Source organism: Dipodomys spectabilis, unplaced genomic scaffold (assembly GCF_019054845.1).
Source record: "Dipodomys spectabilis isolate Male_0828 unplaced genomic scaffold, ASM1905484v1 ptg000530l, whole genome shotgun sequence".
Classification (NCBI taxonomy): Eukaryota; Metazoa; Chordata; class Mammalia; order Rodentia; family Heteromyidae; genus Dipodomys; species Dipodomys spectabilis.
Genome location: NW_024871207.1, coordinates 117354 through 141809, shown reverse-complemented (window position 1 = coordinate 141809; position 24456 = coordinate 117354). Strand labels below are relative to the sequence as shown.

Genomic DNA, 24456 nt, shown 5'->3' with positions numbered 1-24456 from the left:
CAACACAGCAAATGCCTATTGTTCCAGCCACTCAGGAGGCTGAGGCCAGAGCATTGCTTAAATCCGGAAGTTTGAGACCAGCCTGAGCAGCATAGTAAGGCCCTGATTCCTTAAAATACTAGTATATGCCAGGTGCTGGCAACTCACACCTGTAATCCTAGCTACTCAGGAAGCTGAGATCTGAGGATCAGAGTTCTGCCTAGGCAGAAAAACGTTCCAGACGCATTTCCAATTAACAAGCAAAAAGCCAGAAGTGGAAGTGTGGCTCAATTGACAGAGCACCAGCCTTGAGTGAAAAAGCTAAGGGAGAGTGGCCTTGAATTCAAGTCTTGGTATGCAAATAAAACAATCCAGGTAAGGAGATGCCTGTCTGTAATTCCAGCTACCTGAGAGCTCAAGGCTTGAGGATCTTGATTTCAAGGCCAGCCCAGGCAAGACTCTAGCTCAACAGTAAAATACAGGCTGGGTCATGACATTTGCACCTTGGGTTCTCTCCTCAGTCTAAATAAACACAGGAAGGATGGATAGATAGATAGATAGATAGACAGACAGACACAGATGGATGTGAATGAATGAACAACAGGGAGCCTGGGAGGCTAAACTGTCTGCTTTTCAGGTGCACTCATCAGGCCTGGCGAAAGCTGAACTTCCGTCTTGGTGAGTTGAGACCCACAAGGGGTGATTCTGAGCAGAAGGGAAAACATCGGACTTTAAGGCCATCTCTGGGACTCTGGATGGAGAACTGGCAGAGGACTGCCCCCGCGTGGCTGGCGTGTGGTGGTGCAGGACATGGCCAGTCCTGGGCTGAGCAGTGGTGGGGCGAGAGACGGCCTGGGGTCCGTCCACCCCAGAAGCGGATCTTCCCGGTCAGATCCGAGTCACGGAACAGAGCCCTGGAGGCTGAGTGCCAGGCCAGTCTCTCTGCCTTAAACTCTTGCTGCTGCCCTTGGAGGCTCCTTCTCTGGCTTCCTCTCCTGGCCCAGTGGAAACCGAGTGGAAGACAGATGGGCTAGGGTGACAGCGGAGGCTCCGGCGGCTTCTTTCAGCAGAGCCTGGGGCAGGTAATGGTGCCCTGCCCAGGATCGGAGCGGGGGTGCGCAGTTACCGCGGCTCTCTGGGCCGTGCCCCCCCCCCCCACGGGGCCGCTGTCCGTAGTGTCTGCAAGTCTGGCTGGGGCCAGCGGTGTCGGGGCCATGGAGGGGCTGCGGGGGAGCAGGAGGGGGCACCATCCCTGACTGCTCAGCGGGCCCGACCGAGCAAACAGCCTGTCAGAACGGATGGTTCCCTTGTTTATTTACGAGGTACGAGGATTTGAACTCGGGCCCAAGCGCTCTACCACCCAGGCCACGCGCGCCCCAAGTTTTTGTTTTGGTTTTTTAATCAGTCACACTCGTTTGTTTCATCTGTTCCCCTCCAGTCGGCGTCCCTCCACTCTTGGGGGGAGGCACTCAGCCCCTGCAGGCCCAACGCCCGCCTCGGGCGGGCACGCGGACCGTGTGGGAACCAGGCCGTGGGGGCCGAGCCCCTGCATCCCGGAGGCGGCCCGGGCTCGGGCCCCGTCACCCACTCTCTTCGCTCCCCGGAAGAAACACACACGGCCGCTGGCTTTCGCAGACCTTTTATTGTGCTTGGGGTGGAAATGGGGTATTCTCTGGGGAAGGCGGCACTGGACGGGCTTCCGGGGCTGATCAGCGCTGCAAGACACGGGCGGTGGTGCGAGGCCACGCCTCCTTACCGCAGGCCACACCCACCAGCGAGGCCGCGCCTCCTTACCGCAGGCCACACCCACCAGCGAGGCCGCGCCTCCCTACCCGCAGGCCACACCCACCAGCGAGCCCACGCCCACACGAGCAAGCCCCACCCACAAGCAAAGCCTCACCACCCATCACCAAGCCCCACCCAGTGCGCCATGCCCTTTCAGCGGCTCTCCCCTCCCCCCCAGCAGGCAGGGAGGGGCTGCCGCCTCCCCCCCCCCATACACTCACCATGGCCAGCGCTCCCGCACACTCCTCTGTGGAGAGAGGGCCTCAGGCACCATCTGTACCCCTTCCCGTGCCTCCAGCCTCCCAGCAGGTGATGCCCTCCCTGGAGTAGCGGCCTGGGCATCCTCTTGTCCCCCCTTGGCCCAGACAGCCTGTGGCGGCCCCTGGCCAGCAGAGTGACCCTCAGGTCCCTGTCAGACCTGCAGCCCTGCGCTGGGGAGGGGGCAGCACTTACCGGACTTGGGCAGCAGGGCGCCCTGGCTGGGGCTCAGGCCCAACTGAGGTGCCAGCTGCTGCATCTTCTGTGCACCTTCGGGAAACAGCTCCGGGGTGCGGGCTGGGGACAAGGAGGCGGGTGAGCACAGGGGACGGCGGGGCTGAGCGAGGCCCACAGCCACTCCTGCTCCGGGAAGGCGCCTGGGAGACACTGCCCTTCCCTGCAGGGAGCAGACTATCTGGGGGTACCAGGACCCCCTCCAGAGCAGGCCCAGGCACGGTTGGGGGAAGAGGCCTGTGCCTGGTGGCCAGGAACGGCTTGCGCACCGTAAAGCTGCAGCCAGGTGTTTGTCACGTCTGCCTTCTGCGTCTGGAAGTACATCACAGCGAAGTGTTCGTAGTCCGTGGAGGCCACGCGAATGTCCGTCTGGGCCATGGCTGGGAGCATGAGACTCACTGAGCCCCAGCCCCTCAGAAGCCCCACCCAAGCAGTCCCAGCCCAGTTGCCAACTGGCAGTGTGTGGTACGTGCCCTTCCCTCCCTGCTACCCCCTCTGCCACCTGCACCCCGCCCTCACCTGGGTTGCTGAACTGCCCATTCACAGCACCCTTGGTGAAGGTCGTGTCCAACTTCTGGCATCTGCCATCAGGCCTGGGAGAGCCCCACTCCTGAGCAGGGACCTTGGGGGTGCTCAGGCCCTGGGCCTGCCTTGCCCTCCTCAGCCACTGCCTGTCCTGAGGGCGCCCTCCCCGGGCCCTGTGCCCCCGTGGTGGCCCTCAGAGGGCACATGGCTCGATGACAGGGAAGCGCCGCTGAGCGGAGGCAGGCGTGTGCTCCATGGGAACAGCGTCTCCACCTTCCTCCAGGTGCAACACCAGACACTGCTCCCTCCACCCCCGGGCCCTGCTGCAGGTTCAGTTCTGCCTGGGAACCTGGGGGGCGTGGGTCACCGTGGCTTTTATTCAGGCCTCCACAGCCCGGCTGTCAGGAGCCCGGTCTGCCTCCCTTGTGTGCCACACCACCGGTTCTTGTTGGCTTTGGTCTGGTCTCACACTGGCCTCCTTCTAGACCAAACTCATAGGCTGGTGGGGTCACTTACGTGGGGTACCCAAACTTGACGGCAAGGTCGCCGTTGCCCAAGGGGGTCACTAGGACCACGGGCATCTTCATGTCGTCCTTGGAGTCCTGGAAACTCTGGTCATCTGACACAGCCCCAACAATGTACCAGGTACCCTGGAACTGCGGAGCAGAGGAGGAGGCCCAGAAGCCTGCTCTGTGCCGGCCTCCGGGCCCACTGTGTCCTGAACCCACATGGCTGCTTCTCTGGCAGAGCCAGAGAGAGCTGGAGTCTCTGTAACAGGGTCTCCCCAGTCCCACCGTGGGGCTGCAGGCAGTGGCAGCTAACAGAGCAAAGGCTGGACCTCCTCCATCCACCCGACACTAAGTGGAATGGGACAAATGTAGGGGACCTTTCATGAGGCCTGGGTCAAAAAAACGGTGTGGGATCCGGGCGCTGGTGGTTCACACCTGTCATCCTAGGTACTCAGGAGGCTGAGATCTGAGGATCACAGTTCACAGCCAGGCCAGGCAGGAAAGTCCGTGAGACTCATCTCCAATAACCACCAGAAAACTGGAAGTGGTGCTGTGGCTCAAGTGCTAGAGCGCTGGCCTTGAGCTGAAGGCTGAGGGACAGCGCCCAGGCCCTGAGTTCAAGCCCCATGACTGACCAAAAAAAAATGGTGTGGACAGGAGCGTGGGACAGAGAAGCGAGCAGGACAGGGTGGAGGTGGGGACAGGCGCACCTGGTCAGCGTTGAAGTTGTCCTGGATGGGGACCTGTGCCCGGCCTGGAGAGGCCTGGAGCAGGGCAAGGAGGGAGCTGACGATCAGAACCTGCCACATCATACCGGATCCTCAAGCACTGGACCAGGGCAGGAGCTGAGGCGGCTCTTCCCAGTGGCTTTTGTGCCCCTCAGATGCCCTGAGGGGGCTGGCCACAGGCCCGGCCAGCCCACTGCGATAGGCTCCCTATTGAATTGCACCTGGCCCAGCTGCTTCCTCTCCACACCCCCCCCCCCCCCCAGGCCCTGTGCTTCCTGTGGGCAGGTCCAGGAGCTTGGTGGCTGGGAGCGCATGTTCCTGGAGTCTCTAGGCCAGGGGCTCCTCTCGGGCCTCCAGAACCCCTCTGGGATATCAAAGTAGACATAGCTCAGGCCTCCTCCTTCAGGAAGGCCACCCAGAGGCCACCCTTACAGTTCAGCCTTGAAATCTGGTGAGATCTGCCTGTGTCTGGCCCACATAATTTGAACTACAAGGAATATGGACAAGGACCTGAGCATGGCCGCCTGGCGTGGGGGTGGGGGGTCAGGAAGGGGTACTGGGCAGTGGCCAGCCAGCATGGGGGCATGCTCCAGTGAGGGGCAGAGGTGGACGCTGGAGCCCAGGTAAGGGCCAGGGGGCCGCAGCGCTGAGGGCAGCGGTGTGGGTGGGGTGGCCAGAGCACTGTCTGCACGTTAGGTGGGAGGCGCCTTTCCAGCCAGCATTCCTTCTTCTCCCCCCAAAGCTTATCTTTGCCAATCTGAGGGTGTTAATCCCGTATCTGAACAATTCTTGGGATCTAAAGTTCCCTGGGGCCTTTCCTGCTCAGGATGGGAGGCAGAGAGGGGTGGACAGCTGTCCGGGGATTAGCGCTGGGCGGTGGACTTTGGGAGCCTGGCCAGCCAGCCTGGCTGTGGCTGGGCAGCAGCTGGAGGGGAGGGGCCGTGGGGAGGCGCAGCCTGGGGGCAGGACAGCCCTGGGTGGGAGAAGCCCCTCCTGGGCCAGGGCCAGCAGCCCCCGCCGCGGGATGATGATCCCAGTGGGACCAAGGCTGTGGACAGGCAAAACAGGAGCCAGTGTCTGACTTGCTTCCAGAGTTTATTCCTCAGAGCCAGGGCCAAGCTGGGGGACAGAGGCGCTGTGGGAGCCCGGGGTCTGGAGGAAGGAGCAGAGCAGCGAAGGCGTGGCGGGCGCGTGAGCTGGCTGGAGAGCAGGGCCTGGTCAGCAGTCAGCGGCGCAGGCCACCCCAGACCGATCCTCCTGAAGCTCCACCAGAGCTTGGCCCCGAGAGCGCCCTCTGCTCCCACGCGGCTTCCCGCCCTCCTGGGGGAGCCTCCTGCCCTGCCCCCAGGCCTGCATGGCCCCCTAGCAGCCAGAGACCCCATGCTGGAAGGTCTCCGCCGGGGGAGCCCTCCCTCTCCTCCCGGGCACCGCACCCTCTACTCCAAGACCACTGGGCCACCATCAGCCTATTCTAGGTTGGAACCAGGATGCCTGGCCTGCTGCGGGCTCTGGCCCGTCTCCGCGCGGTGCATAGAAGCCGGGCGGGTGAGTGGCTCCTACCTGGTGGTCTGGCTCTCCTATTCTTGCTTATTGATGCACTTGTCTGTGGAGAAAGAAGCCCAGAGGCCTGATCAGTGTCCAGGCCGGGACCCAAGGTCCCACCAGTACTTCCCGTCCCTCCCAATGGTGGGGAGCCCCCCCCCCCCGCCCCAGACCCTAAGAGCTGGGCTCTATCAACCCCTGCTTGTTTGGTGCCAGAGAGGCAGTTTGGCGTGAAAATGGCTGCAAGCAGAGGTCACGAGGCCTGGCACAGACCCCAGCCCTGGTTCCCTCCCGAGCCGGGGCCCCATGGTGGGAAGGGCACCCCTCCCCCAGCCTGACCCCACTGGCTCCAGGCAGGACTGCTCTAATCTGCCTGTAATTCCTGCTCCCCCTCACCGGGCTGCGGCAGGAAGACAATGGTGTCCTCTGTGAGGCCCTGGGACTTGCAGAAGGCAGCAAAATCCTCCTTCAGCTCAGCCTTTGGGGTCTGGGTGCGGCCTGGCAGGGAAGGGAGGATGCGGGTGTGGGGGGTGTCCATTCTGCTCCCACCCTGTGTGTGGGGGCTTCCCCTGGGAGCCAGGGTGCCCGTGGGCAGGAGGCTCACTGTAGAGACTGGCCATGCGGAAGTCCTGGTGGGGGCCGTCGATGCCCTTGCTGAACAGCAGCGCGTACTCCTCGTAGTTGGTCTCCACCACCGAGATGGAGTGGACGCTGCCCCAGTCTGAGAACCCAAGAGAGCAGCTGCCTGGAGTGCTCCTCCCTCAAACCCTGGCCCACCCGGCTGCGAGGAGGGCGCCCCGGCTGCGGTGTGTGGCTGAGGGCGGGCGGGCGGGTGGACAGGGGGTGTTCAGGCCCTTGGCTCCTTGGAAAGCTCCCTCGGCCATCCGCGGCCTTCCCTGGCCCTGAGTGCGGCCGCCAGCCCGCTCCCTGCCCGCACGGCCGCAGAACCGCGTCCCCTAAGTACAAATCCTGCGAGAAAGGGCAGGAAGCACAGGGCAGGCTCTGGTGGCGGGGCTCCGGGGCGGGGGCACGTCTCCAGTGGGAGTGGGAAGGCCCTGGTTCCTGAGGCGGAAACTGCTGGGCACGGCGGGAGCCGGGCATTCCCGTGTGCTCCGTCTGGACGGAGGAAGGCCTGGCAGGGCATGGTGACACGCGGGGGGGGGGCAGTCCCCGGGGAGGCCTCTGCCCCACACCCACGCGGTGGCGGGTGGATTCGGGCCTGGGTCGGGGCTGCCTGTCTCCGCAGGGGGCCTCGGGTGCGGGGGGGGGGGGGGGGGGGCTCGCGGCTCACTCACGAGGACTGTGGTAGGTGTACTGGCCGGGGTGCGCCGTGGGCTGCAGCAGCACCACCCGCGTCTCACACTGGTTCTTCCTGTGGGCAGATCACCCCGGGTCAAAGGTCAGGGCCTAGGGCATCCCCAGCCCCGCAGGCCAGGGTGGGCTGTGGGTCTGCGTCCCACCTGAGGAAGGTGGAGGTGAGGTTCAGGCCGCCGTCCCCGGAGGGCGCCACCGTTGTCTTGCACATGGACAGAGCGTTCTTTTTCTCCAGGAACCAGCTGGCGTTGGAGGCCAGGCCCACGCTGTACCAGAGGCCCAGGAACTGCAGGGGGCATCCGTGCCAGCGTGGCCGAGACCCCCCTGGCCAGGCCCCCGGCCCCCACTCCCGCCTCCAGCCCCGCTCCATTCCTTCTCCTTTGCCTTCCGGGGCCAAGACGCAGATTGGACAGACCCACTCCCCCCGCCTCAGCTCTGCCTCATTTCCTGTTGGCTGCCCCCGCCACGCCCCTCCTCGGGAGGAGGGTCCCCTATCCCGTCTGCACCCCATCCTCGTGTCCCTGGGCACCTCCCGCCCCCCTTGGTCAGCCGAGGAGGGAGGGCGCTGGCTCGGCACAGCTGCCCGAGCTGCGTCTGTGCCCGCGTGGGCTGCTCCATCCCAGGCCACCTGCCTCCCGGGTCGGGCATGGGGGTGTGGGGTGGGGTGTGGGCCCTGTGCAGGGAAGGACCGCTGAGTCAGCCTCCTGTGCATCCTCCTGTCGGCTCTGCTGGTCCCGGCGCTGGCCTCCGTCTGGGGAGCCCTCAGTCAGGCCCAGAGGGACTTCACCCCCTCAACCCGGCCCCCACTGAATCCATTCCCCAGGGCCTCATACGTCCTGGGTCTGGGACGGCAATCCTCACCTTGTCAGGCTGGAAGTAGAGCTGCGCAGAGTTCGGGTCGTTGGCCTGCGTCTGCAGGCCCCCCAGGACCCCGAGTAGAACCAGGCCCACCCACAGCACGTTCCTGGCGGCCATTCTGCTGAAGCAGGGCAGGTGTCCCGGGCTTGGGGTTGGCACTGTGGGGCAACCAAGGAGGCGGCTGAGCCAGAGGAGCAGCGGGCACGGGGGACCCCTCTTTATGGGCCAGGCCCAAGGCCTGCCCTCTGGAGCGCGTGATGCCCTGGGGGCGGGGAAGCAGGTCCCAGCTGCAGCCTCATCGCCCACAAACCGCTTATGTAAGAGGCTCTGCGCTCTGTTGTTCATCTCACGGGGGCAGGGGTGAGGCGGAGGCCCTGGGAGGTCAGCCCAGAGACACAGCTGGCCGGGACCTTGCCTGCCCCTCAGTGCTGCCCTCCTCCGGGACCTGGTCACCGCTTCCCATACTCCATTCCTCTCCAGGCCTGGCTACCCCACCAGGGGTAGCCCTGTTTGTGCCCCAAGAATGTGGCCCTGAAAGGCCAGCAGGGCGGGGGTGGCGGGGAGTGACAGCCAAGGTAAAGAAATTCAACCTGCCCGGCAGGGGTTTGAGATGCAGCCGGGCCGGGCTGGCCATGGCTGGTGTTGGGCCCTGGCCCTGGGCCTGACTGTGCAGTCTCTAGACACCCTTGGGCGGAGGACACAGATCTGGGTGGACGGGGCAGGCAGTGGTCTTTGAGGGGCTTCTCCTGGCTTCTGTGGCCTCCTCCCTAGCCAGGGACCCACGGGTGGACATGAGCTGCCCCGGCCTCCTCCCCACTGCCCAGGGCTCTGGGCATCCACAGCTGCGGTGTGGCTCCAAGGCTTCTTGCTGTCACTGGTGTCGGGGAGGGAGGCCCACGGAAGCCGACGTGAGTGGGGTTCAGAGTCAACATCTCCAGAGAACCCTGGGACTCCCCACAATTCCACGCAGCCTCCATCAGCCTCTCCCTGGGGCAGCCCTGTGTGCTGCCCACTCAGGCCGGTCCATGACCTGAGCTGAGCAGGCGGGAATGTGGCCTGGACCCCACCCTGTCCCTGGGCTGCCCCTGGGGTCCAGTCTGACCCAAGGGCAGCTCTGGGGTCTGCCTGCGGGGGGGGGGGGGGGGGGGGAAGGGGGATGGGGCGGGGACAGGAAGAGGAATGTGTGCCAGCCGAGGCCGGCAGCCTTCTGCTGCGGGGCATCCTGTGGGTGGGCCAGGATGCCTGGCCCAGCCTGGGGCGGGGGCCGTGTGTGCCTGCGGGGTGCCTGTGGCAGGCTCAGCCCTCGGACGGGGCCTCCCACCACGCCGGCATTGCCCCTGCTCCCCCGCTGGAGGACCCTAGCCCAGCCCTGGCGTGGGCCCCACAGTGCTGCCCAAGCCAGACTGACCAGCTGGAAACCTGGACTGGGCTCTGCCCTGTGGGGTTGGAATGGGACAGAGTGAGAGGGGACCAAACCCAGGCTGTAGTGTCCAGGCTGGGGTGGGGGACTGAGGCCCTGGGTCAGGACTCGGGCTCCAGCCAGGACCACCCCACAGCAAGTCCTGTCCCGGCCAGGCCTGTCCACCCTACTCCACCTTCCTCCAGCTCCCAGATTCCCTGCCCAGCTGCCTCCCCTGCCCAGCTGCCTCCCCTGCCTAGCTGCCTCTTATCCCATTCTGACGCTACACCCCATCCTGAGGCTACACCCCATCCTGAGGCTGCCTGGAGGAGGCGGGCACATGCTCACACTCTTGTCCCACAGGCTGAGGCTCGGGTGGGATGTGTGCAGGGGAAGGTCGGGTGGGGCGTGTGCAGGGGAAGGTCGGGTGGGGTGTGTGCAGGGGAAGGTCGGGAGGGGTGTGTACAGGGGAAGGTCGGGAGGGGTGTGTGCAGGGGAAGGTCGGGTGGGGCGTGTGCAGGGGAAGGTCGGGTGGGGCGTGTGCAGGGGAAGGTCGGGAGGGGTGTCTGCAGGGGAAGGTCGGGAGGGGTGTGTACAGGGGAAGGTCGGGAGGGGTGTCTGCAGGGGAAGGTCGGGAGGGGTGTGTACAGGGGAAGGTCGGGAGGGGTGTGTGCAGGGGAAGGTCGGGTGGGGTGTGTGCAGGGGAAGGTCGGGAGGGGTGTCTGCAGGGGAAGGTCGGGTGGGGCGTGTGCAGGGGAAGGTCGGGTGGGGTGTGTGCAGGGGAAGGTCGGGTGGGGCGTGTGCAGGGGAAGGTCGGGTGGGGCGTGTGCAGGGGAAGGTCGGGAGGGGTGTGTACAGGGGAAGGTCGGGAGGGGTGTGTACAGGGGAAGGTCGGGTGGGGCGTGTGCAGGGGAAGGTCGGGTGGGGTGTGTGCAGGGGAAGGTCGGGAGGGGTGTCTGCAGGGGAAGGTCGGGTGGGGTGTCTGCAGGGGAAGGTCGGGAGGGGTGTGTACAGGGGAAGGTCGGGAGGGGTGTGTGCAGGGGAAGGTCGGGTGGGGTGTGTGCAGGGGAAGGTCGGGAGGGGTGTCTGCAGGGGAAGGTCGGGTGGGGTGTGTGCAGGGGAAGGTCGGGTGGGGCGTGTGCAGGGGAAGGTCGGGTGGGGTGTGTGCAGGGGAAGGTCGGGAGGGGTGTGTGCAGGGGAAGGTCGGGTGGGGCGTGTGCAGGGGAAGGTCGGGTGGGGCGTGTGCAGGGGAAGGTCGGGAGGGGTGTCTGCAGGGGAAGGTCGGGAGGGGTGTGTACAGGGGAAGGTCGGGAGGGGTGTCTGCAGGGGAAGGTCGGGAGGGGTGTGTACAGGGGAAGGTCGGGAGGGGTGTGTGCAGGGGAAGGTCGGGTGGGGTGTGTGCAGGGGAAGGTCGGGAGGGGTGTCTGCAGGGGAAGGTCGGGTGGGGCGTCTGCAGGGGAAGGTCGGGTGGGGCGTGTGCAGGGGAAGGTCGGGTGGGGTGTGTGCAGGGGAAGGTCGGGTGGGGCGTGTGCAGGGGAAGGTCGGGAGGGGCGTGTGCAGGGGAAGGTCGGGAGGGGTGTCTGCAGGGGAAGGTCGGGAGGGGTGTCTGCAGGGGAAGGTCGGGTGGGGTGTGTGCAGGGGAAGGTCGGGAGGGGTGTCCGCAGGGGAAGGTCGGGTGGGGTGTTCTCCAGGGTGGCCTGGAGCACAGTGTGGTCAGCCAGTGCTGGGCAGTTGGAACCCGTGGTCTTGACCACACCAGGACTGCCTGGGCTCAGGCCACTCACCTGGGGGGTCTGCGCACAGGGGCTTTGGGTTCAGCTCAGGGGTCCGGGACCCCAGGCTCCGCAGGGGTGACGGGGGCCGCCCTAGGACGCTGCCCCAGTGAATGAAGGGTCTGGGCCCGGCAGGTGGGAGCGGCCTAGGGACCTTGCCTTCCCCACAAGCTCACAGGTCCTGTCCACGGCCTGGGGAGCCACGCACAGGGCCCCCACCACTCCCACAGACAGAGACGTCCCCGGAGGAGCGAGGGCCACGCCCCAGGGCCACTGTACTCCGAGCACTGCACTCAGAGCCAGCCCTGAAGAGAGCTCTGGCTGCCAAAACCCGGGTACACTGAGGGGCGGCTCCCCAGCCAGAACAAAGCTTTCATTAAATAGAAAATAAGCTGTGGTAGATCAAAGCCAAAAGCTGACTGCTGGGTAAAAACAAAACAAACCACAGAAATCGGAGCTTGGACGGATTGCTTATGTCCCACAATTGCCACAGATCAACAATAGCAGGATTACAAAACAAACAAACGCCTTCAGGTGATCAAAGAGAGCAGAGGCATATACGCCATGGGAAATTGCCCAGAGAATTCTGTGCTCCCAGCTGAGTTTGTGAAGACTGGGCGCTTTGGCGAGGGTTGGACCTGGGCCCTCCTCTCCCGAGGTCCAGGAGCAGCAAGATCGAGGTGCAGTGGACACTGTGTGCACCCAGATAATATCTAAAAACAGGTGTCTAGGAAGAGTGACAGACACTGAGTTTGATGGGAACACATGTGTCAGAATGGAACTTCTCTTGTACATGTAAAGCATGCTCAATTAAAAAAAAAAAAAAAAAGCAAGCCGGGCGCTGGTGGCTCACGCCTGTCATCCTAGCTACTCAGGAGGCTGAGATCTGAGGATCTCGGTTCAAAGCCAGCCTGGGCAGGAGAGACCGTGAGACTCCTATCTCCAATAAACCACCAGAAAACCGGAAGTGGTGCTGTAGCTCAAGTGGTAGAGTGCTCGCCTTGAGCTGAAGAGCTGAGGGACAGTGCCCAGGCCCAGAGTTCAAGCCCCACGACCGACAAATAAAATAACAAAAACAAACAAAAAAAAAAAAAAGCAGCTGGGTGCTGGTGGCTCACACCTGTCATCCTAGCTACTCAGGAGGCTGAGATTTGAGGATCAAGGTTCAAAGCCAGCCCAGGCAGGAAAGTCTGTGAGACTCTTATCTACAATAAACCATCAAAACCAGAAGTGGTGGTGTGGCTCAAGTGGTAGAGCCCTAGCCTTGAGCTGAAGAGCTGAGGGACAGCGCCCAGGTCCAGAGTTTCACACCCATGACTGAAAAAAAAAAAAAAAAGCAAAAGGACATTTACCCTGGGTGGGGTGGCTCAGGCCTGTAGCACCATCTCTCAGGAGACTTGGGTAGAGGAATCAAGGCCAAAGGCTAACCCAGACTGACCTGATTCTAATGAACAGATTTGCAAAGAGAATGAAGAGGCACGGGTGTGCCGTCACGCCACACCAGCTCCCGGGGTGTCTCAGCACAGTTATTGAATCTACAGGGGGACTCTGAGCCAAAGTCCACCTCTTACTCCAGTTCCCCGGGCCGGGGAGAGACCCCATCCTCAGCACCATGAAAAACAAACTAGCCACACCTAGACCTCCCTTTTCCCTCTCTGTGCAGCTCCGCAGGCATTTTGGGCTGCGTGGGCCTCTCTGGGATGGTTTTCCCTGATCTGTCCTCACCGCCGGGCGGGTCAGAGGAGCGCTGGTCGGGGGCTGGACCCCGCCTCGTGGGGTTTGTGGGGCATCCTGGTGATGGGGCGGTGGGTGTGGCAGGAAGGGTGGAAGGGAGAAATCTACTCATCCTGCGTAGGAGCCGGGCCAAGGCCCGGAGGGAGCTGCCCGGGAGGGAGTGCGGCCAGGCCCAGGCCCAGGCCCCTCCGCCCTGAGGCCCAGTGGTGAGGGGAGGCTTGCTCTCAGGCCAAGGTAAAGAATTCGCTGGGGTGAGGACTCGGACACCCCATGGCCAGCTGGCCCTTGCCTGGGGAGGGTCAGCAGCTGCCCCAACAAAGCCCCGCTGGCTGCCTCCTCCCCTCCTGTGGTGGGGGCTGGAATCGGAGCTGGGACCCTGCCTCTGGGGTTTCTTGAAGGCCCCCCCCGCCCTCCCCCCCCTCCCCGTGCTGCCCGGCGGCCAGCTGAGCCCCTTGTAGAAGCTCCGGCCCCTCCCGGGGACCCGGCTGCCAGACCTCATCCTCTTCCAGCCCCTCAACTCCCAGCACCACCCTGTGCAGGAGGGACGCTCAGTGCAGGGATGGGGGACACGTGTGGTCCACCCAGCCCCCCGTCCCCACACTGAGCTCCGGCCAGTCCCTCACCCAGCCTCCTGTGCAGCAGCAGGGCCTTCATCTCGTACCCGTGCGCCCGGGACCCTCCCTGCCTCTCAGGACTGAGCTGGGAGCTGACCAGACCCTGCCTGCCCTGGGAAGTGTGGGTAATCCAGCTGAGGTCAGCGTGGCCAGTGGCTGTCCCCACAGAGGGACAGAACGAGGGACGCTTCTAGTGCCACTGGCCGGGGCACGAGCGGCTCCCTGCGCTGCTGCCGCCCTGCAGGAGGCGGGCCGGGGCCGTGGAGTGGACGCGGGCGGGGGCTGCGGAGCAGACACGGGCTGGACGCGGGCTGGACGCGGGCGGGGGCTGCGGAGCAGACGCGGGCTGTACGCGGGTGGGGGCTGCGGAGCGGACGTGGGCTGGACGCGGGCTGGACGCGGGTGGGGGCTGCGGAGCGGACGTGGGCTGGACGCGGGCTGGACGCGGGTGGGGGCTGCGGAGCGGACGTGGGCTGGACGCGGGCTGGACGCGGGCGGGGGCTGTGGAGTGGACGCGGGCTGGACGCGGGCGGGGGCTGTGGAGCGGACGCGGGCTGGACGCAGGCGGGGGCTGCGGAGTGGACGTGGGCTGGACGCGGGCTGGACGCGGGCGGGGGCTGCGGAGCGGACGTGGGCTGGACGCGGGCTGGATGCGGGCGGGGGCTGTGGAGTGGACGCGGGCTGGACGCGGGTGGGGGCTGTGGAGCGGATGCGGGCTGGACGCGGGCTGGACGCGGGTGGGGGCTGGACGCAGGTGGGGGCTGCAGAGCGGACGTGTGCTGGACGCGGGCTGGACGCGGGTGGGGGCTGCGGAGCGGACGTGGGCTGGACGCGGGCTGGACGCGGGTGGGGGCTGCAGAGCGGACGTGTGCTGGACGCGGGCTGGACGCGGGTGGGGGCTGCGGAGCGGACGTGGGCTGGACGCGGGCTGGACACGGGTGGGGGTTGCAGAGCGGACGTGGGCTGGACGCGGGCTGGACGCGGGTGGGGGCTGCGGAGCGGACGTGGGCTGGACGCGGGCTGGACGCGGGTGGGGGCTGCGGAGTGGACGTGGGCTGGATGTGGGCTGGACACGGGCTGGACGCGGGTGGGGGCTGCAGAGCGGACGTGGGCTGGACGTGGGCTGGACGCGGGCTGGACGCGGGTGGGGGCTGCAGAGCGGACGCGGGCTGGACGCGGGCTGGACGCGGGTGGGCTGGACGCGGGTGGGGGCTGCAGAGCGGACGCGGGCTGGACGCGGGCGGGCTGGACGCAGGTGGGGGCTGCAGAGCGGACGCGGGCTGGACGCGGGCTGGACGCGGGTGGGGGCTGGACGCGGGTGGGGGTTGCAGAGCGGACGCGGGCTGGATGCGGGCTGGACGCGGGTGGAGGCTGCGGAGCGGACGCGGGCTGGACGCGGGCTGGACGCGGGTGGAGGCTGCGGAGCGGACGCAGGCTGGACGCGGGCTGGACGCGGGTGGGGGCTGCAGAGTGGACGCGGGCGGGCTGCAGGAGAGCGCAGTGGGGGGGGGGGCGAGGCGTCCGCGGTGGAGCACAAGGCTGTCTGGCTCCAGATGACTGACCTGGGTCCTGACCGGTGGCTGGGTCGGGGCTATCTCTCTGCCTGGCTTGCAGGAGAAGGCCTTGGCGACCCCACGGTGTGCAGTGCCGCGTCTGAGGCACTGAGGCTCCAGGGAAAGGCCTCACGCTGGCCTCCGGTCAGCCTGCCAGCACCCGGCCAGTGTCCGGGCCCTCTGCGCCCAGCGCGACGCTGCCTGCCACACGGCCTTTGCCACACCGGCCCCCTGGCCCTGCCACTGGCACCTGTCCTACACGCTCCGGGCCGCACACGTCCCGGGCCGGCCTCCAGGCCGCAGCCAGGTGCGTGTGAGGACCCCGACCCTGGGCTCTGCACAGACCCGTGGGAAGGGGCTGTGCCAGCCCAGCTCCACAGTGCTGGGGCAGAAAACCCCGTCCCCGCCCTCCAAACCCAAATCGTCCCCCCAGCATTCCGTGATGCCAGCCCTGCCAGGCCGGAGAGACACAGCAGAGAAAGTGTTGTAGAGCAGGGGTCTGTGTGCGTGCGTGTGCGCGCGTGTGCGCGGCCCCCACATGCACTGTGCACAAACACGCCGGCTCCACTGCCAGCCCGGGAGCCCTCACGCGCACCCTCTCCAAACGCAGCCCCGTCCGCTCTGACTCCCATGTCGCCAGGAGGACACCGTGAGCCCACCTACCTGGGAGCTGACTGCAGTGATGCGGACCCGGCCTGTCCGTGAACCACGCCAGGCCTGCCCACGAACCGCACAGGGCCTGCCCCCAAACCGCACGGGGCCTGCCCCCGAACCGCGCCGGGCCTGCCCCCGAACCGCGCCGGGCCTGCCCACGAACCGCACGGGGCCTGCCCACGAACCGCACGGGGCCTGCCCCCGAACCGCACGGGGCCTGCCCCCGAACTGCACCGGGCCTGCCCCCGAACCGCACGGGGCCTGCCCCCGAACCGCACGGGGCCTGCCCCCGAACCGCACGGGGCCTGCCCACGAACCGCACGGGGCCTGCCCACGAACCGCACGGGGCCTGCCCACGAACCGCACGGGGCCTGCCCCCGAACCGTGCCAGGCCTGCCCACGAACCGCACGGGGCCTGCCCACGAACCGCACGGGGCCTGCCCCCGAACCGCACGGGGCCTGCCCACGAACCGTGCCAGGCCTGCCCACGAACCGCGCCGGGCCTGCCCACGAACCGTGCCGGGCCTGCCCACGAACCGTGCCAGGCCTGCCCACGAACCATAGGCTGGAGCAGACTGGAAGGATCCAGGGCTTGGGGGTCAGGACTGGGGGTCAGGGCTGGGGATCAGGACTGGGGGGATCAGGGCTTGGGGGGTCAAGGCTGGGGGTCAGGGCTGGGGGGTCAGGGCTGGGAATGCAGGGCTTGGGTGTCAGGGCTGGGGAGTCAGGGCTTGGGGGTCAGGGCTGGGGGGTCAGGACTGGGGGTCAGGGCTGGGGGGGTCAGGGCTTGGGGGTCGAGGCTGGGGGTCAGGGCTGGGAAGGCAGGGCTTGGGTGTCAGGGCTGGGGGGTCAGGACTGGGGGTCAGGGCTGGGGGTCAGGGCTGGGAAGGCAGGGCTTGGGTGTCAGGGCTTGGGTGTCAGGGCTGGGGGGTCAGGACTGGGGGTCAGGGCTGGGGGCCAGGGCTGGGGGGTCAGGGCTGGGGGGTCAGGGCTGGGGGTCAGGGCTGGGGGGTCAGGGCTGGGGGGTCAGGACTGGGGGTCAGGGCTGTGGGGTCAGGGCTGGGGGTCAGGGCTGGGGGGTCAGGGCTGGGGGGTCAGGACTGGGGGTCAGGGCTGGGGGTCAGGGCTGGGAAGGCAGGGCTTGGGTGTCAGGGCTTGGGTGTCAGGGCTGGGGGGTCAGGACTGGGGGTCAGGGCTGGGGGCCAGGGCTGGGGGGTCAGGGCTGGGGGGTCAGGACTGGGGGTCAGGGCTGGGGGGTCAGGACTGGGGGTCAGGGCTGGGGGGTCAGGGCTGGGGGGTCAGGACTGGGGGTCAGGGCTGGGGGTCAGGGCTGGGGGCCAGGGCTGGGGGCCAGGGCTGGGGGGTCAGAGCTGGGGGGTCAGGGCTGGGGGTCAGGGCTGGGGGGTCAGGGCTGGGGGGTCAGGACTGGGGGTCAGGGCTGTGGGGTCAGGGCTGGGGGGTCAGGGCTGGGGGGTCAGGGCTGGGGGGTCAGGACTGGGGGTCAGGGCTGGGGGCCAGGGCTGGGGGTCAGAGCTGGGGGTCAGGGCTGGGAAGGCAGGGCTTGGGGGTCAAGGCTGGCGGTCAGGGCTGGTTCCAGAGAGAAGGTCCGCACTGAGCTCTGCCTGCCCCCTCGCTTGTGTGTTCTGGGTCCACGCTGTCATCATTGTTGTCTCTTTTTGTTGCCGTGCCAGGACTGGGATTTGAATCTGGGCCTAGGTGCTCTCCCTTAGTTTTTTTTTTTCCTCTAGGCTGGTGCACGACCACTCTTGGCCCAGCTTTTTGTGGTTAATTGGAGCAAAGAGTCTCAAGGGCTTTCCTGCCCGGGCGGGCTTTGAACTACTATCCTCAGATCTCAGCTTCCTGAGTAGCTAGGATTACAGGTGTGAGCCATGCACACCTGGCGAAGAATACTGAGCTGGTCTTCCCCCTCCTCCTCCTCCTCCTCCTACTCCTCCTCTTTTCCCTCCTCTTCTCCTCCTTCTTCTTTTGCTTCCCTTCTTTCTTTTCTCCTCCTTTTGGCGGTGCTTGGGTTTGAGCTCAGGACCTTGCTCCCACTAGGCAAGCACTGTACCTCCTGGACCCCAGTTCCAGTCCTCTGGTCAGCTTTGTAAATATGTACCCTCTTTCTTTGTCCCACCCAAACCTGTAAACAACCAACATTTCCCTCTCCAGGTGAATGATGGATGGACAGTGCTACACAGCAAGAAAAAGGCGTGGAGCAGAGACTCAGCCGTGGTGTATGTTGGTTACTGGATAGTTCTTCTGAGAAGAAGCCAGCAGTCAGTATAGTGGGGCACAACTGGACCCCAGCACTTGGGGACTGAGGCTGAGGACCTCAGTGTGCATCAGCCTGGCTAGAGTGAGATTATGTCTAAAGGGGAAAAAAGAGGGAGAGCAGGAAAAAAAAGAGTACATACTACGTGGTTCCACCCTCATGGTTTAAAAAAGCCTGTGCTCCACTGAGCCCCACCAAGTCCTTGTTATTTCTGACACTGGGTTTCCCTAAGTTGCCTGAGCACGCTGAACATGCACTGCACACAAACATGCCAGGGGCTGCCAGCCCCTCTTCCCCAAGCCCCTCCCCCTCAGCCCCGCCTACCCAAAGCCCCTCCCCTCAGCTTCCCTCCCCCTCTAAGCCCCTCCCTCTCAATCCCCTCCCCCTCAGCCCCTCCTGCCCCACTGCCCCTGGCCACCCTCCACACCACTCCTTGCCAAACCCAGCAGGCTCAAACACAAATGGGCAGCCAAGGGCTGGGAAGGTGGCTCAGTGGTACCGTGCTCACCCAGCACACCTGAAGCCCTGGGTTCCATTCCCCAGTTCCACATACACAGAATAAGCCAGAGGTGGTGCTGTGGCTGGAGGGGTAGAGCACTAGCTTTGATTGCAGAGAGGCTCAGGGACAGTGCCCAGGCCCTGAGTTCAAGCCCAGGACCAGCAAAAACAAAGAGTGGCCGAGGTCCTGAGACCCCTCCTGTGGGGCCCTGGCTGTGCCAGGCCAGGCGAGGTCAGCAAGGCCATCCCTCAAAGGCAGAACGGAGCTGCTCCCGGAACTGTGCACCAGGACCACGGGGGCGGGGGGCTTCTCTGCCAACCTGAGTGACTCTATCCTGCCCTCCTCTTCCTGGGGCCATGCCCTGGGGACACAGTCTGGGCTGGGGACAGAGGCCACGCTGCCCTCATGCCTGGACCGGGAGTCCATCGCTGTCCCATGGCAGGCTCTGGAGCCTAGCCTGGGCCCTGGGCCCTGTGCTGCAGGGGGGCTTGGTCCAGAGCCCCGGGCCTGCACGCTCAGTGGCGTGAGGCCTTTGGGAGTCTTTCTGCCTGAGCAGGCCCAGGTGTGGCCTGGGATTGGGACAGCCTGTGTCTCAGGCCTGGCTGCGCAAGGCGTCCTCAGCTCAGGGCAAGCAGTGTCCGGGGGGAGGGGGGGGAGGGTCCTCGGGAACAGGGGGGGACGGTGGGGCGTGTGTCCAGGCAGCCCCGTGTTCCTGCTCTCCCTTGCCTCCAGAGCACCCGGGGCAGAGCGGAGCACGCCCGGGCCGCTGGGGCCCTGTCCCAGCTCCTCCCGGCCCTGCAGGGCGTCCTGGCAGCTACTGGGAGGCTGAATCTATGCTGGGAGACGCCAGCTCTGAACTCCAGGAGTCCCAAGTTAGGTTCAGCCGCTTGTCCCCCCTCTGCCAAATACTGAGCAGGGAAAGAGATTCAGTGCGTGGCGGCATGGGAAGGCAGCACTCAGGACGCCTACAGCCATGGTTGGCGTGCAGACTTTGGCATCAGGTTAAATAGGAAGAGTTCAGCGCAGGGGTGAGGAAGGGCTGCAGAGCTGAAACAGTCCCCCCACAGGTGTGGGCCGCTCACCACCAACTCAGTCTGTCTCTGAAGGAGTGGAGGGTGTCCGGTTCTCTTGAAGATGGTAAGAAGGTACTCCAGTCCAACGGGGAGTTCGGGAAGTTCGCCTCTGGTCACACCGTGCTTATCAGTGAATCTTCTTTGTTGGAGCCAAGGTGATTGTAAAATGACTTCAGGAGAGACTGGCTCCACCTGAAGAGCACAGGTGCCAAGAGTCCAACTTTTTGTTAATTCACGGGCCCAGAAGAAACATCTTTTAAGTTGCCGGTTAGAAAACCCACAGCCCAGCCGGGCGCTAGTGGCTCACGCCTGTAATCCTAGCTACTCAGGAGGCTGAGATCTGAGGATCTCGGTTCAAAGCCAGCCTGGCAGGAGAGACCGTGAGACTCCTATCTCCAATAAACCACCAGAAAAACCAGAAGTGGTGCTGTAGCTCAAGTGGTAGAGCGCTCGCCTTGAGCTGAAGAGCTGAGGGACAGCGCTTAGGCCCAGAGTTCAAGCCCCACGACCGACCAAAAAAAAAAAAAAAAAAACCCACAGCCCCGCGGGGCGCTCTGCAGACACTGCCGGCTCACAGCAGAGCAGGGCGGTCTCACCGTGGGAGAGGATGGGGCCGCTGGCAAGGGCCTTCGGTAGCCCCATAAATGAGAGCGTGGCTTAGTGACTGAGGAGGCTGAGCGCTGCGGACGGCAGTTTGAAGCCAGCCTGGCTAGCAAAGTCTGTGAGATTCGTATTTCCAATGAACCACCAAAATAGAAGTAGAGCTGTGGCTCCAGTGGTGGAGCACTAGCCTTGAGCAGAAAAGTGAGTGGACGGTGCCCAGGCCCTGAGTTCGAGCCCAGGGCTGGCACAGTGCAGTGGCCGGGGTGGGCAGATGGCCAGCGGGACAGATGCGTGTTCCCTGGGGGGACTGCCATGCTGACACCGGGCAGCCGTCCCTTGGCTTCAGCCTCGGGAGTGTCTGGTGGACCGCACCGGGCCTGCCCGTGTGGGTGGCAGGTGTTGGGACAACCCCACTCTCTGTCCCCACGGTGACTCAGTGGTCCTGGCCGGACCTCGCGTCCTGCCTGGCAGCCCTGCCTGGCCCTTCTGGGTTGTGGACGGGGTAGCTTACGCTCCGGGCTTGGTCCCAGGCACCAGCCCCCTCGGTACTAATGCTTGAGGCTGTGTGGACACCAAGGGGCAGGAAGGCCAGCCCAAGGCCAGAGACCTCCTCCATCCCCCATGTATCCACTAAGACAGACCTGTGTAGCTTCTCCCTGGTCAACACCATCTTGGAATCTGGGGTAGAACAGATGCCAGAGGCCTCCCTTTGCTGAACCAGGTACACAACAGAATGCTGGACCATGCACAGACGCCACGTGGCCCCGCCAGCGGCTACCTGAGGGGTGGCCAGGTTGGGCTGCATTACCAGGCAGGCTCCGGCCTCCCGTCTGCTGGTTCCAGTACCATTTGTTAGCCTAACCCCCTCCATGTTGGGTGCCACTCTGCCATCTTATGGTAAAGCATGGCCTTTCCCTGAAATCAGGAGACAGCCCTTCCCCAAAATAAGATGATGGCCCTTTTCAAAACAGACCCGCCCCCCAGGCAATTCCTGTTTGTGCCCCTACGACCCTAAACCTTAGCTCTGCCAGGAATTCCAGCTCTCAGGCCCACGCACATCAGCCCTGTAAACCGCTCCCAGCCCGCGAGGTACCGGTCCGGTTCCTGACATTAAACTCCTTTTCCTGTGTGTGGGACCCGTGTCGGCGTGATCTCCCGGGGGAAGCCTTTCACTCGGTTCGGGCTCTCCGTCCACCTTGCCTTCCCCCTCCTGGGGAATCGAGCTGCTTCTGGCACCCCTCCCCTCTGAAGCTCTCCTGAGGTACTCTGCCCATCGGAGCGCTCCATCCTCACGTCCAGCAGCGGCCATTCGCATCAGCTGCCCTTCCTTGGTGAGTAAGTTCTCCTGACCTCTGGAAGCCCTGCTGCCAGGCTCTGGGCCTCCCTCTTGAGCAGCTGCCTGGACATGTGGAATGCGGTGAGGACCCCCCCACTCCTTCTCACTCACACACCGGAGACTTTTGGGGACACCCACTGTCCCTCGCAGGCTGCTCTCGCCGGCTCCTCACGTGGGCGGGACCCCCCACATCTGCTGTGGCTCCCCAACAATCTCACCCCCCTCAAATTCACCCCCAATCTCAAGCCTTCCGGGCTTATTTGGCTGTGTAACCACATTTGTCCCCTCTATGTACTCGACCATGGCTCAAAGTGGCCATAATGGCACGTTTGACCCCCGCACCTTACGGGACCTTTGTCACTTCTGTGTGCACATGGTAAAACGGAAAGAGTCCCTCATACAAGCTTTTTCCTTTTCCCTCTAAGCCCATTCTGCACGTCCGGCTCCCCTGCCGAATTCTTCTAGTCTCAAAGCCTCTCAATACTTTCACCTTCGACCTGGCCAATAAACTCCCACCCTACTGCCCCTCTCCTGGCCCCCCTCCTCCACCTACACCGCCTCCTTCCTTTAACTCCCCCCCCTCCACCCGGCCTCCCATGGTTCAGCAGGCTGCTCCCCTCCTCACCCCCCCCCCCCCGCCCACCTCTCTGCTTGTGTCCTTTAGAGTTAGATGCAGGGGACTGGGAAGGTGGCTCAGTGGTAGAGCGCTTGCCTTGCATGCCTGAGGCCCTGGGTTCAATTCCTCAGCACCACATGAAGCAGAACAAGCCGGAAGTGGCGCTGTGGCTCAAGGGGTAGAGCACTAGCCTTGAGCTGAAGAGCTGAGGGACAGCGCTCAGGCCCAGAGTTCAGGCCCCATGACCACCACCACCACCAACACCAACAACAAAAAAAAGAGTTAGATACAGGCTGAGTCGCAGGGACCTGGCTTGAGTTCTCTTAGCTAAAACTGTCTGTCCGTCCTAAAGTGCACTCACAGTGACTGTGTCCCACCTTTCTGCTTGTTTGTGCATCTGCTTGTGCACATTATAAACCTCCACCTTCCTCTTCTCCTCCTTCCTCTCTCTGCCACCTCCTCTCTCTGCCTCACACCTGATTCCATGCTCACCAGTCACCAACGCCCCCCCTCTTTCCCTTTCAGGAGGTGACAGGCACCAAAGGCCCTGATCACATTCACGCCCCTTTCTCTCTCTCTGACCTGTCCCAAATAGAAGTTTAAATACCTTAATCAAAAACCTGGGTCTGGGAAGGTGGCTCAGTGGTAGAGTGCTTGCCTAGCATGCATGAAGCCCTGGGTTCAATTCCTCAGTACCACATACACAGAAAAAACCAAAGTGGCGCTGTGGCTCAAATGGTAGAGTGCTAGCCTTGAGCAAAAGAAGCTCAGGGACAGTGCCCAGGCCCTGAGTTCAAGCCCCAGGACTGGAAAAAAAAACACACCAAAAACCTGTTGGTCAGAAAATGGTCCCTTGCTCCAGCCCGAGGAGAAATTAGCAGCCTGATCACCCCACCAGACCCTTAGGAGCGGCAGGCTTCTCCGGCTCCTCCACAGTCCTGACAGCTAGGACACGCTGAGGGAGGTAACTCAGTGAAATTGCTGAGCCACTCGGTCGACGTCCACCACGTCACGGGCACTGACCCATCCACTCCTGCCGGCATTCCTCCTCCATTCTCAGTTTGCTTATCAATTAGCTCCCCATTTAAAAACTAAAGAAGTTTGAGGATAGCCCCAGCACTGGATGGAGCTCCTTCCCTCTATGTCCTCATGGACTTCCTGGATCCTCACCAGACTGCCTCTCTAGTCTGGCCACATTACAATACTTTCAGAGATCTAGACAGATTCTCCCAAGGCAATGGTAAATGGTCAATCTCCAAACATTCAGGTTTCTTTGCTCTCTTTACCTATCCTTATCTCTGTCGCCTAAGCCTCCCAGCCATCTCCCCTGGAAAGGTAACTTTCCTTATCTCTTTCTCTCTAAAACTGTTTGTCTCTGTGTCCCTTCCTTTATGCTTGTCTGCTTTCTTTCTTTTTTTTGCTTGTCTGCTTTCTTGCTTACTCAACAGAGCTCCACCAAGTCTTCAAGAAATTAGCCATCCTGGCCACATCGTGGGCTAAAGGTTTAGCTTCGTGTGACTCCCCACCTTCCTCTACCCATCCAGGAAGTGTTCTGCGATCAATTCAGGTGCTAATGTGCCTTGCTAACAAAGTTGCCACCTCTCTTCACAGGTCCTGGAAACTGAGGCCTGCCCATCTAATGCACTTTGCCAGCAGAGATGTCTCAACATATCCTGTTCTTGGCTCTCTAAGTCTTATTTATCTGTAAGAAATCCTGCTTGTTAGTAAAGGTTTTGTGTCTTGAGTTTTGCCTTGTCTTTTGTTTCTTGTAGCCTGTTTTTCTAGCATTGACCATGTGATTCTAAAGCGCTATGGGCATCCAGCTTATGTCCAACTCTTATTTTTCAAACCTAAGCATACTTTAAAACTTTTTGTGCACAAGTATGTGTCTGTGCATTTAAACGTGTTCAAAGTAATCTTATTTTAAGACATAAAAACTGTCATATTGGGCTGGGAAGGTGGCTCAGTGGTAGAGTGCTTGCCTTGGATGCATGAGGCCTGGGTTTGATTCCTCAGCACCACATAAGCAGAAAAAGCTGGAACTGGCGCTGTGACTCAAGTGGTCGAGCGCTAGCCTTGAGCTGAACAGCTAAGGGATAGTGCCCAGGCCCGGAGTTCAAGCCCCATGACCCACAAAAAGACAACAACAACAACAACAACAAAAAAGCTGTCATATTAAAAAAAACAACAACAGAGAGCCAGGAGCTGGTGGCTCATGCCTGTCATCCTAGCTACTCAGGAGGCTGAGATCTGAGAATTGCAGTTAGAAGCCAGCCCAGGCAGGAAAGTCCATTAGACTCTTATCTCCAATAAATTACTCTCAAAACTGGAAGTGGAGCCGGGTGCTGGTGGCTCACGCCTGTAATCCTAGCTACTCAGGAGGCTGAGATCTGAGGATCGCAGTTCAAAGCCAGCCCGGGCAGGAGAGACCGTGAGACTCCTATCTCCAATAAACCACCAGAAAACTGGAAGTGGCACTGTAGCTCAAGTGGTAGAGCGCTCACCTTGAGCTGAAGAGCTGAGGGACAGTGCCCAAGCCCAAAGTTCAAGCCCCACGACCGACCAAAAAAACAAACCTGGAAGTGGTGCTGTGGCT

The 24456-nt window shown here is 63.2% G+C and overlaps 2 protein-coding genes across 6 annotated transcripts in view; both read right to left on the bottom strand.

The window, feature by feature from the left end:
• Positions 1-1616: 1616 nt before the first annotated feature.
• On the bottom strand, positions 1617-4099 carry Lcnl1 (lipocalin like 1). The gene is made up of 7 exons (XM_042670262.1): positions 4001-4099; positions 3298-3521; positions 2776-2849; positions 2526-2636; positions 2218-2319; positions 1986-2011; positions 1617-1694 (listed from the first exon to the last, which is right to left on the bottom strand). The coding sequence occupies exons 1-7, from the start codon at positions 4097-4099 to the stop codon at positions 1689-1691; spliced, it is 642 nt and encodes a 213-aa protein (XP_042526196.1). The 3' UTR covers positions 1617-1688.
• Positions 4100-5096: 997 nt separating this feature from the next.
• Positions 5097-24456, bottom strand: part of LOC122099716 (prostaglandin-H2 D-isomerase-like) — a 28826-nt gene continuing 9466 nt past the window's right edge. For 2 of the 5 annotated variants that reach the window (XM_042670246.1, XM_042670248.1), the window contains exons 6-12: positions 7736-7890; positions 7021-7160; positions 6856-6932; positions 6165-6281; positions 5957-6058; positions 5579-5621; positions 5097-5218 (exon numbers count right to left, since the gene is read on the bottom strand). In XM_042670246.1, coding sequence (XP_042526180.1) covers positions 5596-5621; positions 5957-6058; positions 6165-6281; positions 6856-6932; positions 7021-7160; positions 7736-7890 — 617 coding nt within the window. In that variant the 3' untranslated portion in view covers positions 5097-5218; positions 5579-5595. Of the gene's footprint in view, positions 5219-5578; positions 5622-5956; positions 6059-6164; positions 6282-6855; positions 6933-7020; positions 7161-7735; positions 7891-19314; positions 19498-24456 lie in introns of those variants that run through there. The other 3 variants (XM_042670251.1, XM_042670247.1, XM_042670250.1) reach the window with 3 other exon arrangements.

Coding starts and splice junctions, on each gene's coding strand:
- Lcnl1 (XM_042670262.1), bottom strand. CDS start 4,099: ATGTGGCAGGTTCTGATCGTCAGCTCCCTCCTTGCCCTGCTCCAGGCC. Junction 2,320..2,525: donor CACCTGGCTGCAGCTTTACG/GTGCGCAAGCCG, acceptor CCTTGTCCCCAG/CCCGCACCCCGGAGCTGTTT. Junction 2,012..2,217: donor CGCCCTGCTGCCCAAGTCCG/GTAAGTGCTGCC, acceptor CTCTCTCCACAG/AGGAGTGTGCGGGAGCGCTG.